The sequence below is a fragment of the Ischnura elegans genome, chromosome 10 (assembly GCF_921293095.1).
Source record: "Ischnura elegans chromosome 10, ioIscEleg1.1, whole genome shotgun sequence".
Lineage (NCBI taxonomy): Eukaryota > Metazoa > Arthropoda > Insecta > Odonata > Coenagrionidae > Ischnura > Ischnura elegans.
The window spans coordinates 63,430,850-63,450,761 of record NC_060255.1 but is presented as its reverse complement, the minus strand read 5'-3'; the positions used below and the strand labels follow the sequence as shown (position 1 = coordinate 63,450,761).

The 19,912-nt window shown below is 36.2% G+C and overlaps 1 protein-coding gene across 1 annotated transcript; it reads right to left on the bottom strand.

Moving 5' to 3' along the window:
* Positions 1-1,058: 1,058 nt before the first annotated feature.
* LOC124166537 (eukaryotic elongation factor 2 kinase-like) lies at positions 1,059-19,690 on the bottom strand. The gene is made up of 14 exons (XM_046544087.1): positions 19,362-19,690; positions 19,007-19,183; positions 18,764-18,920; positions 17,682-17,854; positions 17,380-17,554; positions 17,108-17,283; positions 16,772-16,851; positions 15,943-16,097; positions 15,015-15,179; positions 14,102-14,416; positions 4,935-5,120; positions 4,232-4,359; positions 3,101-3,252; positions 1,059-2,476 (listed from the first exon to the last, which is right to left on the bottom strand). The coding sequence occupies exons 2-14, from the start codon at positions 19,129-19,131 to the stop codon at positions 2,373-2,375; spliced, it is 2,091 nt and encodes a 696-aa protein (XP_046400043.1). The 5' UTR covers positions 19,132-19,183; positions 19,362-19,690; the 3' UTR covers positions 1,059-2,372.
* Positions 19,691-19,912: the final 222 nt, after the last annotated feature.

The window sequence follows — 19,912 nt, the reverse complement described above, 5'->3', positions numbered from 1 at the left end:
GCAACTTACACATTCTTTTCTGATTATCGTAGCGCCAGATGAGTAGAGTGAATGAGAGAATTTCAGTGCAGTTTAAAGGAAAAAATCCGCTTAGTACATAATAGAACCAATATGCATTATCAAATTTTGTAAGCTGTGAAATTCTCAATTTTCATAGTATTTTTTCTTATGAAATTTTTATTTTTTATGAACTTTTACCTAATTTTAAGAGCCTGATTAGTGCCGAAATCTATTTCCGGGCATGCAATTTCCTAAATTTTACCCTCAAGAAAGGCAAGGAAGGCCCCTTCAAGAGCCCCAGCCGAGGGTCCCCAATCACCGCAGACTGCCCTTGAGTTCAGATACAGGAACATAAAATCCACCTATTATGAGATTTTAAAAAATGAGACACGAGTAGAAAGGGGCCTTGAACATCATGTGGACAAGTTGATTTGCTTCTTTGATTTTGAAACATCATTTGAATGAGTGAATGGGGTAGAACTAATTTGCATTCGTAAAAAAAGTAGACTTAGATCAAGGGGAAGACAACTTTCAAAAACTGTACCTAGTATTTCCAAGGAAATTACTGGTGGTCTAGCCATGGGAGTACTTTTTCGAGTCACCCATAAAGGCAAACATAGCCCTTTCACACAGTGACTATCAAGATACCTTTCTCACTCCTAATTTTATCTGCTAATCCTTGTCCCTCAAAAACTGATGGTGTGAGATGTCATGTTCCAGGGAGGCTACAGCTCAAAGGCAGCTATAGCTGTCTTGTTCATGAAAGCATTAATGCAAAACAAGGGAAAAATCATTTTCCTTGACTGAAATTCAAACATAGATATCAAATTTCCAGCAGGTGATGTACCAAGGCATCTAATTCCTCAATGGAGTTTCGTTGCTTGTTGAGGATAACTGGTTTATTCTGCCAGACATATATTGCCACTAGGCAGCATTTTTGTGCAGATAGAGCCATGCATAAAGCCAGAACTTTTTGAAAGAAATGATTCTTCCTCCATGGAATAGTTGCAATTTATACACAGAGAGTTGTGCGGTAATGTTTTGAAATAAAAAAAGCATTAAATTTATAATACTTTATTGTTTTCATATTATCACTGTTAAACATCACAATAAAAGGAATTGATGACAATGAGCACATATTTACAACACTGTCTTGGTGGGTCTATCTTTGACATATTCACTATGAGCTGATGAACTTAGGATAATGGTAGTTCAACATGTACACTAAAAAAAACTGGAAAACTTAAAACATTTGAACTTAAAGATAAATGCAATACTCAATAACTGAATACTCATGTATTAAAATTATCAAATCTTTATCAAAATATGGTATATATACTGATATCTCATTAACAGACTAAACGCCGTTAATGTCAGAACTCAAGTCCCAAATGCATTGAAATATATACATTGGGACATGTATAGACATTATGAATACCACCACATTAAGAAAAAATAAAAACATTAGTAGTTTGAGAATAATTGGCTCTGTCAAGCAGAACAAGGCTTTGTAAATTTTGATTACACTTCCATTAGAATCTTGAGACCATAATGATGGCTAGTTTATGCTATGAGGCAGTGCAATAGATCTTCGTCTTGAGTACAGCATGCATACTTGAGGTATCAGACCTATCTTATTAGTACTTTGATGAAAAAGGACAGTTGATCCTTGACACATTAATGACTAGTTCAATACAATCACTTGTGAGTTGTGATCGGAAATTTTTCCACCTGAAAATAGTCTCATTTATTCCAACAAAAAAATTCAATACTTGGATGAGACTTAGCCATTCATCCTAAAGTTAGTGTGAAGAGGAAATGCTCGTTAAATTTTGACTAGGAAGAAATCACGTCTCATAAAATATATTTTTATAATATTCATGAATATAGCAACAAGATTGCACACAACAGGAATAAATGGACATGAGATTTTTTAAATATAATTTTTGTATATAGAAAGCCAATGTAAGTGAGCATTTGAAACTATCATCGAGAAACATATGCAGAGCCTTTGATGTATTCCAACACAATAAACAGCTAGGGAAATGAGCAACCAATGAAAAATAGAACGCAGAGTAGTGAGTAACATCACTTAGAAAAAAGATAATATACCTAAAAAAATCAATATGATTAACACAAACCAAAGTAACACAGTACCTCCTCTATGGAGAAGATACTTAACACCCAACATGCTAAAAAAAAGCACACTAAAATCAAATAAAGCAAAATAAAAAGCTGAGCAAAGAGAGAGAGCCAAGTCCATAAGATTTAAACAACAGCAGTGTACAGCCAATAGGAAGTAAAAGAGTTTATACTCAATAGCATGTTTACAGAGCTAGTTAAGCTATTTATTCTTAGCACAGCCTAATCGCCTATTCTTCAGCCCACGCTTCTTCAGCCAACTGATAATATTTGGTAGCCATACGACCCTTTGCTGCTTCCAAAGCAAGATCAGCAGCAGAAGTAAACGATTCACCTGAAAATAAGAAAGGAAAATTCACAATTTTTTAAATGTCGTTTAACCAAATACATTATCAAGAATAGCATCAACAAACTACTTTCTTCATTGCCAAGTGCACTGGTTTAAATTCATGCACACTTAAGATTGAAATTTACCATTACAAAATGATTGCATCCCAGACTGGAAGTCAAATCATTTCGGTTTAACTCCTGGTTAAATATTCCATTTCTTATGACAAAAGTCACATAGGAGGTGTATGATATGTATTAAAATCTATGAATGCAGGCAATAGTGACAAACAGTACAGAACTTAATCCAAAAAGAGGAAATATTGATATTTAAGTGACCATATATCTTAGGTGACCATAAAATTGTTTGCCTTAAATTCACTAACTCGAAAATAGAAAATCCAAGAGCCAATTAAGTTTGAAAATAAACATCTCTGAAAAGTTTTTCAGTTATTTTTTTTGCTTGGCAATAATTACCTCCCTGACATTGGTAGAGAACCAAGATAATTGGAGAGCTTACATCAAGCAATGTCACACATGTAATAACAGGGCTAAAAATAACTATTCCACTAACCCAATTTCAAAGTTTTAATATAGCAATAGCTACATAATATTCAAAATAATTACTTACCAGCCTTATTAGGGTCACGATTCAGGCCATAGCCACCCGCTTGGTACATTTCACCGAGTCTTGCATACAGCTGATAGCTCGGCTTGTCTTCAGTTCCTCCTTCTGATGCAGCTTTCTCGTACCATCGGGCAGCTTCCTCCCAGTTTTGTGACCTAAAATCATATGACAACGTCAATGAATATTTTATATAGACAAGCTTAAGTTAAAACAAACCATTAAAAAAAATCATTTCCTATTAGCTGATTCCACATGCAACATCATTTACCATTCCGAAAAACATAAGTGAAATGACAATTGATAAAGCATTACATTCCATAGAAAGCACAACAAAAAAATCATTTTCTTAATTGTCATCCTAATGCTACCATAATTTTTTTAATGCCCACTTTCTGGTACATTTTCATCGACAGCTAGGTTTCACGTTTCAGATTTATGAGATAACTTGAAAAAATTCTGAGTTCATCATGTGCAAATGATGTCATGATGAGAAATTGCCTAGATGCTTTGATGCCATAAGAGTACATTCAACTCTTTCGTCAACTATTATTACAATAACAGCTATGATGCCCATTGATTACTAATTACTATCAAAGAAAATGATGAAGTAGTTCAGGATAAACGATTTCTGCATAAGATAAATACAAAAGGTTGGACAGAGGGTATAAATAGATGGAGAATAAACTGGAAAAATATCTAAACGAATTTTTACCATTTTAAGTTGATTTAATAAATTTTATATGTCTAAATTGCACTTAAGACATGCAGTACGATCACTTGATATTCAATTTTTTTACTTCCAAGAAATTTAGCAAACATAGATTCTCACACATGCATTGAACATGTTTTTCAGCAAATTTTTAAAATTTATTGGTTGGGCATTGTACATAAGGTGAAAAAGTGTAGAAGAAATATCTATTAATCATTGCATTACCTAATTGCTTTGAATTTTCCTATACGTTATTGAAAAAAAATCTAAACATGTTCCAGAAATAGGAATTTAAGTAGTGAAGATCCTGTGGGTTTCCTGTGTGTAGTATGTGAGCAGGCAATATACTTTACATTATAGAAACTTGCGGATATCAGGCACATTTACAAATTAATTCAGCAGGTACATAAAAAGTTAGAACTAACCTGCTCCCCAGGTTGAGTCCAGAATCCAGAGCTGTTGCAATCAAAATAATAGCAGGTAAATCTCCAATGTTTGCAAGCTCAAGCATTAAATCAAAGCCTTTGTCAATGTTCTCCTTGGTTGGTTCCACCTATGCAAAAAGAAAATATATTAAATAATTAACTCAGGCTACTTAGCAAAAATTGGAAATCTGTACATTTAACATTTATTTTAATATGATAAATGCTGATCAACACATTGTAAAATGAGTAATGTTTTCCTCTTCCAATTCATTATCAATTAGTACTCCGACTTCAATTATCTCTCTGTTCTGAATTTAAAACTTAATAACCTCCATTCTGAACTTGGATTTATAGTGAGAATTTTTCACTCTTACCACAATCACACTCAACACATAAATATTACGGTGAATCGAAAAAGCTATCTGATCAGGCATAAAAATTGTGAGCCTTCACTAGGGTAATTTATTTTTAACATTGGAGCAACTGAGTTTACTTTAGCATGCACATATTTTAGGTTTGTACTACAATTTTTAACTATAACGATTAGATAAAAAAATTTGGACAGTGAGAAGCGAGCAATTGATTTTAAGAGATATTAATCGGGTAGCCTCTTTTTGAGCAATGGCAAAAATCTTAGTTTTACAAAGCCTAAGCATGTTTCCTCACCATAAAACTGAGGGAATACTTTAAGTATATATCTTACCTCCATCTCTGGCAAGATGTCATGGGGTAGCCCAAGATAAAGGCTAGCCAAAGCAACTTTGGCTTCAGCCAAACCACATAGCGCAGCCTTCTCCAAGTGGAACAAGGCAGCATCTCTGTCGTACCATGTGCTGTCTGGTGATGTAAAGCGATGGAGCTCATGGTAACGAGTAAGGTCAAGATGGATCTGTAACAGGAGAAAAGATCTAAAAGTGAATATTTGAGGGGAAGAGCATACGTGACACATGTTATATGTATGCATCATACTCCTGCACTATCACTATGATTTAAGAATCACACTAACTCAATGATTCAACCCGAAGGTTGGCTAGGGTAGAGCTCACCCTGACTAAGCCACAGGTAAGCGATAGTCACACAATCAAGGTACAGGGACCAGTTCCTTTCCTACCTCACACAGTGAGGATTTAGTGTAGAGGTGTGACCCCGTACAAAACAAAAATTGACTATCTACATTATGATGAAAGCAATAGGAAATAGTATTCTACTAAATACCACATTCAACTTACTGTATTTCTCCGAATATAGTCCCCCTCTGAATGTATTCCCCCCCTTAATTTTGAGGCGTCAGTTTCAGGAAAATTTTAAAAATGCATTTGAATATAGTCCCCTCTTTACTTTCACAATGCGCGTTTTTGGAAAAAAAGGGGACTATATTCAGATAAATACGGTAATTGTATCAAAGGGACACCGGCAAGGGGTAACTCATTTTCGATCAAACTAACTTGTTTGAAACTATGAACTTCTCAAACCAAAACTGCAATTTATCAGGACAATAAAGATTTAGTAATTAGGGTAGCTTGGTGGTACATCTCGTTTAGCGCAATGAGAGGAAATTACCCATTGACTTCTTTTTACCCTCCAAAAAAACTCCAAACCAAGTTGGATCAAAGATAAAATGCCTAACTGCAATGAACAATATGGCAGTTGCTTCTAATGGTCATTCACCCATCACATGTTGTTGCCTACGATTATTAATATTATTCATAGTTTGTGGAATAGTACTGTGTTTTTATTTCACCATGAAAATCATAGCTATGTTATTGATCTCACGCTTACCTCCTTATATGTATTAATTCCAACAATAACACTTTCGTAATATGAAACAAATATAATTATTTTTTGCAGCATAATATTTTCTTTTCTAGGCAAGTAGATTGATATTTAATAAGGTTCCTTTTCGTACCGAGTTAGGTTTGGTATGTTTTTTGCACCTAGCCATCTTGGAAATTTATCGTCCTGTACTTGAAGTCCGAGACCTTAAAGGCTTTATAAAACTTTATAAAGTGCATGTCATTGTGCAGGTTAGCACTGCATTCATTTCTCAATCATGGGTGCAATAATTATAGTGCAGACGAATGCATTACTGCTTTATACGATACTTGCAATCAAGCATTCATTCACGAAATTTTGTCATCTGATGAGTGCGCGACTAGCGTGTTAATTGTTAGAACAAGGAACAAATGAAATTCATTCCACAAAATCGTTGACATACTCGTCTGTTTGGTGTAAATGCACTGACACCAAGACGATTATCCTGAAACTTTATCATACAATAATATGTGTACAATCAATAAGGTAAAACAGTGAGATGGGAGACAAAGATCCCATGCATATTTAAGATTGCTTTTGCCACTACATCGAATTTATACTTTCCCGCAGCGCACACTAATCGGAATAAGACAGAAATCATAATTGAAAATTACAAATCCTTCACGTCTATCAAATTCATGGAATGCTCTAGAATATTAAAACAGTATAAACACATGGTGTATCTCATGTCCCTCAGAAATGTAATGGAACTTACCATGAACTAAAATTAATGTGCATGTTCTTAGAACGTACCCTTGAGATGAATAAATTAACCATTCACTCATTAAACAAACCGGAATGGCAGCATAAGAAAGTTAATGCGTTGCAAACCTTCCTATATTTCACTACATACTTGATTTAACACGTAGACATAAATACGCCAAAAACGATATCCTAATGATATTTCCTAGCATTTACCTATCTACCACTGGAGTATTGTGAGACATTCAAGACACCATGATTGGCAAATAACTCAAAGTTAGCAAACCAAATATTTCATATAGGTACTCAGACGTTTATTCTCACACGACTTGTCATTTTCTCATCTGATAATTATTAAGTATTAATCTGATAAGTAGAAATTAGGGCATTTTCACTAAGTTCACAAGAATATTCTGAATAATATTCACGGTTACCAATGCGACATCTATCGGAAAAAATTGTTGAAGTTGCGTGAATGCGAACTTGGAATCAGAACAGAGGCTATTTTGCCATCTCGCATCCATGCATTCTCGCATGTGTTCTAGCAATTCTCCACTTTATGCGACGTAATTTTGATTGCACCTTCGTATGTACGTCAGATTGTGCCATGATGTGCCCCATTCAAAACGGCCTTAAAATGTTGTCAAATGCTTCCACTAGGATTTAAGCCGTGATCCTTGATACAGGAGCCAAGCTAGTCCACCATGCTCCCTTATTTGAGTATCCTACAAAGCATACATATTTCTAAAGTGTACATTTGAAATTACAATCTATTTGGTCAAATTTGTGCCAGTGTCAAGAGATCCATGCAAATCAGTGCAAATTTACGCCACCTATGAATTAGCCATGAAAAAAGATTTGGTTTAGCTAGGATTTGAACCCTGACCTCCCGATTGCAAGTTGCGCCAGTTACGCCACCAACAAATCTACCTTGAAGACCAATTGATATACACCCTCATATCCACAAATATCCTCCATCTTTCCCCTACATGTGTCTCTTGATTCTTCCCAAGTAATTAATTGCATGTTTGCATGGTGTTTTAGAGGTAAAAACTTCACTTTAGCACAAAAATAATTCAAAAATGAAGATATAAGCATTTCTTGATAAAAATCAGGTTTACACATAAGAAAGTCAATTCTGTTCCATGATATCGAGCATATTTTGTGATGTACTTGAACTTTAATGCAGATACCTAATCCTAAATATGCTACTAAAGAATAATTACGTTTTGAATAATTGACGTTTCTATACTGAAAATACACTATTATTTGCAATAAAAATTCAGTGACTGCTCATGAAAATACTATTAATGTTTGCCAATTTTCCACCCTTAAAACCTAAGCTAAACATAATGATAAGAAACTACTTTTTAGAAGCTTAGGACATACTTCAATTGAGCTTTCACTCATTTTTATGCAAACATTTGCTTCCCATAAATATTTCAAAATTTCAATCATGAACAACTCAAACAACTGCATTCTAAATGTTTTACTTAAAATTCTTGATTCCACAATTATTTTGAGAAAATATTTTCACCCCGACAAGGAGTAGCAACTACCAAACAGTCAAACAGCACTATGGCACTAATGTTTGTAGACACATTCCATAACAGTATACAGAATTTCAAGTCAATTTGTTAAGTTTCAAAGAACTAAGAGGTGAAAGCTTCAATGCCGGGGTTAGTAGCATACGTTAAACTTTTTATCTATTGTCTATCATTGGTCTCATCTGTCAATAGGTATGTGCTCCAGGCAATAAAATGCAATCGGGAACCTTATGAGCTTGAATATTTGATGTTGTCAGCGAATGATACTAGTTTGAATACACATATAATGCAACAAAAGTGAAAGTCTGGTTCGGGAAAGTGTGAACATGCTTTTAATTTTCATGAAAGAGCATGCAAACCAAATGTTATTTATTATAAAAACTAAGGAACTCATTATCATGATTTTTAATATACTTAACCTTTCTTAAGTTTTAATGAAAATATTTTTGCACAAAACAAATTATCTAATTTTTGAACGGTGGATCCTACAACACAAACAAATATATCAGGAGATGCAATCTTAGCCCCTCTTTACCATATTCGAACTCTTAACGCTTTGCATTGTTTCACCACATGGTGTACATTCAGGCGCAATCTGACGAGAGTGAAGTATTACCTCTCTTGCACGTACAAGCCTATGAGGTAGGTGGTTAACTTTCTGAAGTTTTGGGATGGAACAATAAATTACAATCCGGCTCATATCTCCAGCATTGTATCTCGCAGAAGCTGTGCTGAGCAAGCAAGAGAAGAATACTCACTACTTACTGTATTTTTGGGTCAGATCTAGCATAGTAAAAAATGAATCTTTGTAAGCATGGACCATCTTTCTTAGCAAAGAAACTAAGGGTCTCATGATACATGCCATTGCTATACCCTCAATAATACCAAAGAAATAAAAAGCATATTTCTTTGGGGTAAGATGAGGGATATTTGCATACTAATGAAAATGTTTAGACCACATGAATAGGTATATTACTCACACTACTATGCTTTGAAAGATATATTAAAAAAATATTAAATATTATTATATATTGGATATTCAAATGGATGATGACAGGATAATCATTGCAGCACCACAATCTAAAGATTGGTTTCACACAGCTCTTCATGCAATTCTCATATTAGTAAATCATTTCACACCTTTCTCTTTTCTCATTACCAGTTCTATATTTTTATCCGCAGCCATCCTTTTCTGTTCTTGCCATATCCTTGTCCCTTGTCCTCAAATGCCTCCATCAGGTCATCATGCCTCTAGATATGGCCAATTAATTTTTTCCACCCTCTTTTAAGGTTTTCACAAGGCTCTTCTTCTCTCCCCCTCTTCTTAATACTTCTTCATGCTCACTTGGTCAATCAATTTAATCTCCATCTATGGCACCACACTTTGAATGCCTCCACTCTTGCTTTCTCCGCTGCTCCTATTGTCCAGTCCACACTACGATACAGAAGCATACTCCAGACGAATGATTTTTTAAGTTTATCACTTATTTCTACTCTTGAAATTTCCGAGTGTAAGCAGATCCTTTTTTGGTATATATTTTTCTTTGCTTCTGCTCTTTTCCTGTTGATTTCTTTCTCAATTCCTCCATCACTGATTGCTAAGCATCCCAAATAATAGATTTCATTCACCTCTCCCAGTTTTTGATTTCCCTACTTCAAATGTAGCCAGGAATTTTGTCTGGGGGAAGGGGGGTCCAAAACCAGGGGGAAAATTTTTGAAAAATAGGGTACTAAGTAATGAGTTTTAAACTGATTTAACACTCGTTATAATCGAAAAAAAACTTCATTTGTAAAAGAAATATTTTATAAATTCATGATTTTTCAATATTATCTTCTTTATTTTCTTAACCCTGAAAACATCACTAATTGGCCTTTACATCGGTGAGATAGAACATAACGACGATAGACAATAACTGACATCCATGCCCTGGATTGGGGTAATCTAACCAGGTGGGATTCGAACCCGCGACCTTCAGCTTGGCAGGCCTAGACTAGCCTGCCTCCACCGATGCCAGCATTTTGTTTCCTATACGACGGAAAATAATTGTTTTAATATTTTGGGGGATCCGGAACCCCCTCTCCCCCTGGATACACCACTGATGTCTGCCCATTTTCCTCCCCATATTTACCTGAACCTTCTATAGATCCTTCTCTGTTTGCGGTATTGTGGTTAATAGCAAATCCATAACATGTTAACTCATAAGTTTCCGCTGATGCATTAGTACATTCCCTTTCTTCACGTTGTAGTTCACAGGCTTTTTGAATGACATTTGTTTTACATTCATCATGCAATATGATAAATTTTATACACCGAAAAAACAAAATCCTTCATTCTCAGCACTGTTACTGTAAAGTTTAATTAGGTGGTGACTTCATCCTGACCTGAATAAGTGAGTTGGAAGACACAAAATTGTAGTCACAGCACCAAATCTGACAGTGTGGAAGCAATCCCATGAGAATCAAAATGAAGACAACACTCAGCAGAAACTTTCAATGTAATGAAACTATACCTGTTCGCAGAATGAGTCCCTGTTACAAAAATGAGTACCCTTGTTATACCTGAAAGATCTGGTAATTCATCCCTGACCTCCACCGTTAACCAAAAGGAAAATTAAAGATGGTTATAAGTATCCAATTTTTTCCAACTAACGCAGCCATAAACGATGCCGAAAAGCCAAATTTTCAAGTCCTTCCGTCAAATAAAAAGATTTTTGACCTTAGATTTCCACAAAGGTTAAGAAAAGACTTCGCTGTTTCACAAAATAAAATGTATTTGCGACCGGTTTCGATACATCGTTTCATCATCATAGGCCAGATGATGGTACGCTGTATCGAAACCGGTCGCAAATATATTTTATTTTGTGAAACAGCGAAATCTTTTCTTAACCTTTGTGAATCATGAAGGAGTTTCACCATGTTACGCCAATCACCATCGCATTTACTTAGATTTCCAATTCATTTTACATTCTTCAAAAACTTAAGCTTCAAAAATGGTGTACTGCCCATTAATTTTTACACAAGGACTTCATTTTTTGGGCAGAAAAATATGGATAGTGCCCCATTTTTAGCTCAAGGAAGACAAAGGTACTCATTTCTAGCAATATTTGGAGTGAAATACAAACAATTTGATTCCAAATCACTATTTAAAAATGCTCTTTCGGTGATTTAATTATCTGCAGACTTCAGATCTTTTATTTTCATTTGACAAGTCATCACGCTGATATCCTATTCTCCATTTTGCACTTAAAGCACAGGGATAACTTTCACAAAAACCTTTTCCAGATATACTCAACTGATAATGTTGTGGCCAACTAAATATTATTTATTTCCACATTTGTAAGGATTTCAAAGATAAATTCTTTCCATAGATCTTTTCATAGCTGAAACCCACTATGAAAGAACTAGCACTAAGACTGGATGCCATGGATTTGCAGGACAAAGTAATTTCTTCTGAAAGATAAATCACTAAAATAACCTTACCTCACATGGACCCCTGTGGCAAATGTATATCCTGAGCATCCTGAGGTCACAAATTTCAAATCCCCAATTCACAAGTGTCGAAAGTTACAGTAGTGAGGAAAAAAAGCACTCACACACACAAACCATTTTTAACTTTCGACGTTGCACACACACACACATACCTTTGAAGATTTTGGAAAAGAAGTGTCACTTTCACATATCCACGGCACATCCAATATAACAGCGGATTTCACTTCTGGCACACAATAACTTCCACTGAGTTCAAACAAATAATGCAAATGCAACTCCATCACCAAACTGCAGAGTTCACTATTTAAAGTCACAGCACCAATAAATCACAAGGATATTTATTTCAAGAGCAAACTGTATTGCAGCTTTCAACCATTAAGTTTGCACTCTTCATAAAAAATATTTAATGATATGGTTTCCAGGTATTGCTGGTACGGTTTCATCACTTAGTCACAGACTATCATTTGATTTCATTTCCTGGTAGGACTTCAATGAATAAATGCAGCACCGGTAATCACAAAAAGGCCATTCCAATAGCAAAACAGTCGCAGTAAGAGTATTATCCACTCTCCTCATTGGTGGGTGCATTCTTATATCAATAGCACAGAATGATAAAAAGTTAAGGCACTTCACTTATGAGGTAACTTACATTTCTTCACCAAACTTCACCAATCGCGATCAAAAATTATACTCCACTGCTAAAACTTGCTCAGATAGACAACATAGTATAACTACTAATATGGAATTAAATCTTGAACTGATTGGAACTAGATTCATCACTAATGCACCATCGAAATTAATAGATTCCCTGAGATACTACAACTTGCATTGAGCATCATATCTATCGAGTTAAGACAAGTCCATAGTGAACATTGGAGGGGGAAAGTCAAGGAGTTGAAGAGCCCCTGCAATGGTGCAAAGGCTTAGACAATTATGCTTTTCAGCTATCACTGCATTGTAACGGGGTAAAAAAGTTTCTCCTGCATTTAAGCGGGTATCTTTACTGATTTGTGAATGAAAAACTTTGCTGTTTCTACAATTTGGAACTTTAATTTCCTGACTAGTTTCGATACACTGTATCATATTCATAGGACTAGCAGTACAAGTAGCGTCGTTGTGGGTTATGTATACCAAAAAGGGGGGAAGAGTGGAAGGGGTTCCAAATTGGGAAGGGATAAAGTTCCAAATAGTACAAACAGCAAAGTTTTTCATTCACAAATCAGTAAGATGGATTTCTACATCGTGAAGGCCTCTACTATTCAGTGCATCGGGTATCTTTAGGTTGAAGTTCTTAATGCTACATTTTGACCACCATTTCATGGGCAAACTTGTGAGGTTCCTTATCTCTTATTAGTGTGAGTTTGCATTTAGACCAATAGCAACAATCATTTTCATCTTTCAGCCTTGAATAGTTACAACTGAATCTTTGTAAGCATGAACCATCTTTCTTAGCAAAGTAACTCAGGATGTCATGATACATGCTATTGCTATACCATCATCAATACCAAAGAAATAAAAAGCATATCACTTTGGGGTAAGAAGAGGGATACCTAAGGAGGCTTAAGTCATAGCAAGAGAGTCACATAATTTTCCCAGAATTATCAGAGGGGCAACAGAAATCAGCAAGCATCCTTCATAATATTAACAGAATAAACACTGACTTCAAGAGTACGTGGAATAGACTGATTCCAACTCCTGGTCTTTGGGTTGGTCACACTTGGTCAAATGCAAACTCTGAGATGAGAAACATTGGGCTGCTGATATATTGGTGGCCTAAGCATTGCATGAAGCACTTAGACCAGAAGACGCCTGCTGGAATGCAGGAGAAACTATTGTTTTTTACACAATTATGATGTGGTTAAGACCATGGATGGATCCAGTTAGATGGGTATTTTCAGGTAATTGATTATTTGCTTTAAACTTATGCTATCATCCTGAAATTTCAGCGGATATAAAGTAGACCAGTACCAATATTTGCCTGTACATCAAGATAACTCTCGAGGATAAATTTCCCTTATATTTATTTCATCAAATGTATTTTTCTTTAATATTTGAGATGCATGAAAATGTTGAACAGGGTCTACTCTGCTTACTCTGAAAATTTCAAGATGATAGCTTAAATTTTACCCATGTAATCTATCACAAAAAAGACCGGTTGATAGCATCGATATTTTCTTCGATATGCCCTTTCGCGATAGACCCCATGTAATTCGCAACCCTTTTTAATTAAACCAGCCACATTTTTTTTGAGCTACATCCGAAGGCATGAGCACAGAATAAGCTCGGAGAGAGAGAAATGATTAGAAAGGAAAATACTTACACGACCAAGAATGGAATCTTCACCACTCTCTTCGATGAGGTCCCCAATTTTGGGTGGCTGCACGCATGAAGGTCGAGATCTCCGTGCAACCTGATCCTGGAAGGTCAATCGATCCATTTCATTGCTCATTGAAGCGCTGCTTTCTGACTCACGGTGGAAACGCCTCTGCCTCCTCTCCGACCCAGAACTAGACTCCATGTCACTGTTGTCTGTCTCACCACCAGTGCTGTTTCCAGAATCTGAGTGGAACAGGATGAACGATGGATTTGGAGAGTGGCACCCAGCGAGGTCCTCATTAGATTCAGATGGCAGCGACTGAGAATGAAGAATGACGACAATTAATATATTAGACTTAAAGCCATTTACTCATTTATTTAAAGAGGTGTTAAAAAATGTAATGCTTTTCTTTTATACTCTCAATTGTTGTGAATATACTGTGCGATATCCCTGTAATTCATAACCGTAGCCTCTGCAACTTCTAGGCAAGATAATCAAAAATGCCACATGATCTAAGAACCTTTCTCATAATTACCCTTTGGTAGTGTCACTAAAAGCGGGCAAATATACTAATTGATGTTCTCAGTATTTGGTAAAAATGAAATAAGAAAATATGAGAAAACTAATGCCAAAATATTTCATAGATAGAAAATCAATTTAAAAATTTAACGAAATGATTTGAAGCTTCACTAATTAATCATCTAATGAACAAGGACCTCCCTATGTGACCTCAAAAAAAAGGGTCGCGAGGGGATTCTACACATGGGCTTTCCATCTGTTATGCTGATTCTCGCAGAAAAGACATTTTGGCTTCCTTTGAACATTTTTCTCACACAGATAAAGACAATATCTAGCTGACGGGTGAAAATGAAAGCAGGAGTGTTTTTAAATCGTAGTGATTAGTGAAAATACTTACATCATCATCACAAGTGAGTGTTTCACAGGAATCAATGGGCGATGATGAGAGACAGCCACTGGAGTCAGAGCGTGTTCTCAAAAACTTGCACAGCTGTCCTCTTTCAAACTTTGATGGCATCATGCAAACTTCCTCTTGTCCCCGCACTCTTGTAAGGGAATCCGACTGGAAATAAAAACCATCATTAAGACAATGAAATCTATTCAATGCTCAGCATGATTATCTACTTAAGTCAGAAGGAGGTTTTGCTTAACTTGTCATCACTAAGGGCTTCCACCCACATTTTTTACACAAGTGATAAAACGACAACAAAAGTTTTTTACAAAAAGCGATAAAGTGAGCAACTTTTATCTGAAATCGAGGGGAGAAGAAAGAAAACGTGAATAGAATATGAGAAAATTGACAATTTTTATCTTATCCTAGACTTCTGGCCATTGCTCTAGCAATAATTTTTCTATTTTTTAAAGCTGGTTCTCATTTTTAATAAGCAACAGAGATCAAAATTAAAAATTGATCAGATGGATTAGGATAGATTCTACAAATAAAACGAGATTAGAAAACAGTACAAATTAGTCAAGGATGAGGTACACTACACAATTTACTAATTGGAGGATCAAATAGAAAGAAGGAGTAATAGCAAATAACAATAACTTCAAGCTACACAGGGTCTGCCTGCACCTGGGCTTTTTAATATTTATTTTACACAGACCTTCAACAGATAAGAATATCTATGTCGCTATTGTTAAATTATCACGAGATATGGTCAAAGGTTCAACAAATTCTTCTACAATTTCTTGGAGTGATTAATTTTTTCATTTATTGAATTTCCCATGCTTGTAGACTTTTTCAGGAACTAATCTTAAGAAAACCACAATACTCAACATAATCTGAGAGAAGACTGTGAGGTTTTGATTATTGGCTTTCTTACCAGGGACTTCTTGAGTTGTTTCATTTCCTTCAATTCAGATGGAGCCAGGTCAAACGGGGTTAATCCAAGGCTCTTGCAAATACTGTTGCACACGTGGGAGTGGAAGAAAAGGGACATGCCCCTCGTCCCAAGATTTCCTTCGCCATACTCCTCTCCTGCAAAATTATATCAAAGAAGATTGCATTATTAATAAATTTAGTTGGCATCGCATAAGTAAAATCCTATTTATAAAATAAATGGGAAGCTATTCTCGCATATTTAACCACTTAGCTGTCAGGATGGAACATATGTAAGGGCACCTGCAGGGACAACATACTAGTATGTTCAAATATCCATTCTTAACTGCCTGATCCTATACATGTAAGGAGCAAATTCTTTCTTTCTTGAGTGGAATAATAGATAATCCTCACTTATTACCAAGGCTACTACTCCCCTCACTTCCTAGGGGCAGCATTCCATTGCCATGTTTTATGAAATTTTCTTACAATTAACCTCAATGCTCTCTCATAGTCTCTGGTTGTCTTATCTGCTCCCAGAACCCCCTCAATGTCTTTACAGCCCTACTCTTTCTTTTTTGCAACAACTGGGACAGTTGTCATTGACCAAACTAATCCATCATCCCTCTCTCGCTTTGACACGGCTATATTCCATTAGAATGATGCAGGAACCTTTCATATACAACGTAATTAACTTATTATGCACCACAATAAACCATGGTGTCCACAACCTTAATTTTCGATGCATTCACTTCTGTCCAATATCATTTGTTTTGATGATGATATTGCCTGATAACATTGAATTTCATCATACAATAGTTAGAACAACTTACCATTGGCAGTGTGAATCTGAGGATCTGTGTAAAGGTCACCAACACCTTGAATGTCAACAACAATGACCTCGTGTCCAGATCTGCAATTAAGAAGGGAATAAATTCTTTCAGTTTAAAAAAGAAATGTCCAATTTTGTCCAGTAATTTACAAATGCAAAAACCAGTTACAGTTTTGCAAGTTAAATAACTCCTTTTGAAGGGCAAGGAGGTGACAACTGTCTTCTGAGGTTACAGTAGCCATAGGGAGGTTGCTAGTCAACTATAAAGATTCTTACACCAATAAAAATAACTTAACACCCAATATACCTATGAAAAATACAATTTTGATGAACTGACCTTTCAAAAGTGAAATGGCTAAATGCATGAGGAGTTTGGCGATGTTGGTCATCTTGGACAAACCCTGAGTTGGAATTGTACTTAATGTAATTTCCTTCAATGAAGTGTTCAACGTGGAACAGGGGTGATCCCTCTCGGTTAACAAACTCAAGCACAGCCATTTGAAATATATCGACCTGAGCGAGAAATAATAATAAGAGCAAAGATGGAGTGATGAAAAACATGGCATGTATTTCCATCACAACCAATGGAACCACACAATGTCAATTTACCTTCTTTGGTGGATTATGACGGTTATATTCTTCTCCCCAAAGCTTTGCATCCATCTGCAGTTGGACATCCTGGAAGTAAACACTTCTATCCACATTCTCCATGTAACACTTGGCCACATAGTTGTTAGCATCTCCCTTCCAATCAGATGAGCGAGTAAAGTTACTCAACTTCTTCCTGAAAATGAAAGCAATTAATAAAAGATTAAGTTTTTGATAAAAAAAACTTCAGTATGTTTAAAATGACAGTACATAATACACTGATTTTTTGAATGAAACACATCACATAGTCACAGTAAACTCACAAACGATAGCATTCCCTCATGGCTCCATGACTGAAAGGCTGGTATTCCATTTTCACAACAACATCATCTGTGATCCACCTCCTTCGAAGAGCACTGTATCTATAACGGCGAGCCTTTTCTGTGGGGTACTCATCCAGGTGAAACTTTTCCCATGGATCTCCCATAGATCGAGCCTGGAAATAATAAACAAATTTTCACTGTTATTAGGCCAAAACTTTAGCAATAGACAGTCAATGATAAAATTAATTTATAAAGAAATGTATCAATGGAATCCAGAAATTTTAAAAAATTCCAACACTACACAAATAACTTTCTTGGGAACACCTACATAACAAAGTTACACCAAGATAATACCCTCTGAGTATCCACTACGGTATTTGGCAGGGGGGGGGGGGGTGTTAAGATATTTAACAGACTTCCTTCCATGTAAATAATGACTGCATGCCATTGAATTACAAAGATGCAAAACCACAATACTCCAAAAATTCCACAACATCATTAAATGGATATAAAAACAACCATTTACAATTTTTTTCTTGTATAGATTCAATGGCATGCACTCATTATTTACGTGGAGTGAAGTCTGTTTAATAATCGGATACCCACAGTCTTGAATAGCATCAAAACATTCAATAGTACTACCTGTGACGGGGTTCTCAAAGTCGATATTCACTTTAAGGTTTTTACATAATTTGTAAGTGGGTTCGTAACATAACATATCCGAAGAATCTACACTTTTTCATTTAAAACAAAATCGTGGTTGGATAGCTAATTGCCGGCATACCGCAATTTCTTCGATCAACCACTACAATCACATTCATTCCCTTACCAGTTTACTTCATATATGAGACAAAATACAACCTCGGTCAAACAATTTTACAGGTGTATCAAATCACGATAACACCACGAGGTTCTACTGGATTTGGGGCAGGTTTATTATGAACACACGGACCCAAAAGATGTAAGCAGCTAGTAAGAAGGAATGAATGTGTTCTACAGAAGGGAGGGAATGGACCAAAGAAAGGCAAGAGAAGAGAGAACGAAGGGATACTCTAAACCGCCCATGAGATCAAATTTTTTACCTTCATAATAGCGTGCTTCCATGCCATCAGCCGACGCATGCGGAGCTGTTGTTGTTGTTGCTGTTCAATTTTGGCCCTCGACTTACGGCGTTCCATCGCGGCCGAAAAGCAAAGATGTGGATTTGCTGTAACCTGTTCATCATTTTCATCTTCGGAGCTAGGAAAAACAATGATGATCAATTGCCACTCTGAGGTCTACGCTATTAATATGGTAGATTTGTCAAATAATCCATAATTACTTACCAACTTCTTCTTAGGTTCCTGTTCCTCACGATGTCAGCAAGGGTGATGGGTTCCATCACAACAGAATCGGAATCCTCCATGCTTCCTCTTCGCTCTGAGTCTGCCTTCGCTTGAGCCACAGGCATTTTGAATAAGAGTTAAGCCAGATGACGTTTAGCATTAACCTAAGTGGACTTGCTGTACATGAAAACGAATATAGATATATAGACATAACATGGATACATGACCTGCTCAACTAACGCACAAAGGCGGAAAAATGTAAGACGGGACAATAAAAACATGTGCGCAGCCAGTGCATCGTTGTTCACTCGATCTCAACGAAACTCTCACCAGAATAAGTAGACTAAGATCATACCTGAGCTTCAAAGAGAGGAGGCTGCACCCTGTGATCTGTGTCAGGGATATATACAGCATGAGAGGCATGTGTATTTGGTGCCGTAATAATGCTTTCTCTTTCATTTGAGGTCGACCACTTCTCGAGGTGATCCACCAAATTCGACAGATTGGCCCTGCTCAGGTTCCTCTCGGTGTTATCCGACGTGTTGATAATATTCCTTCCGCGAGACACACTCGACCACCACCCAGACACGACTGAAAATCTCACAACACAACCACCGCTGCTTAGCTTGCTACGTAACCTTGTAATTATTAGTCGTTTCTTGACCCCCGCGATACCGATTCGCATTCAAAGTGAAACGACTTTCATCCAACAGATGGCGCAGACAACGGCGTTGTTTTGAAAATTTTCCTACGCAGTTGTGCGCAGTGTATAAAAAGACTTTCTGCGCATCTATCTTTTGTGCCGGTCTTCTTGAAATACCTTTTGAAAAAGTTCTCGAAGAGAGATATATTGATCTGGTGTCAGAAAAGAACTTATCCGAGTGATATAATGGAGATTAATTTAGT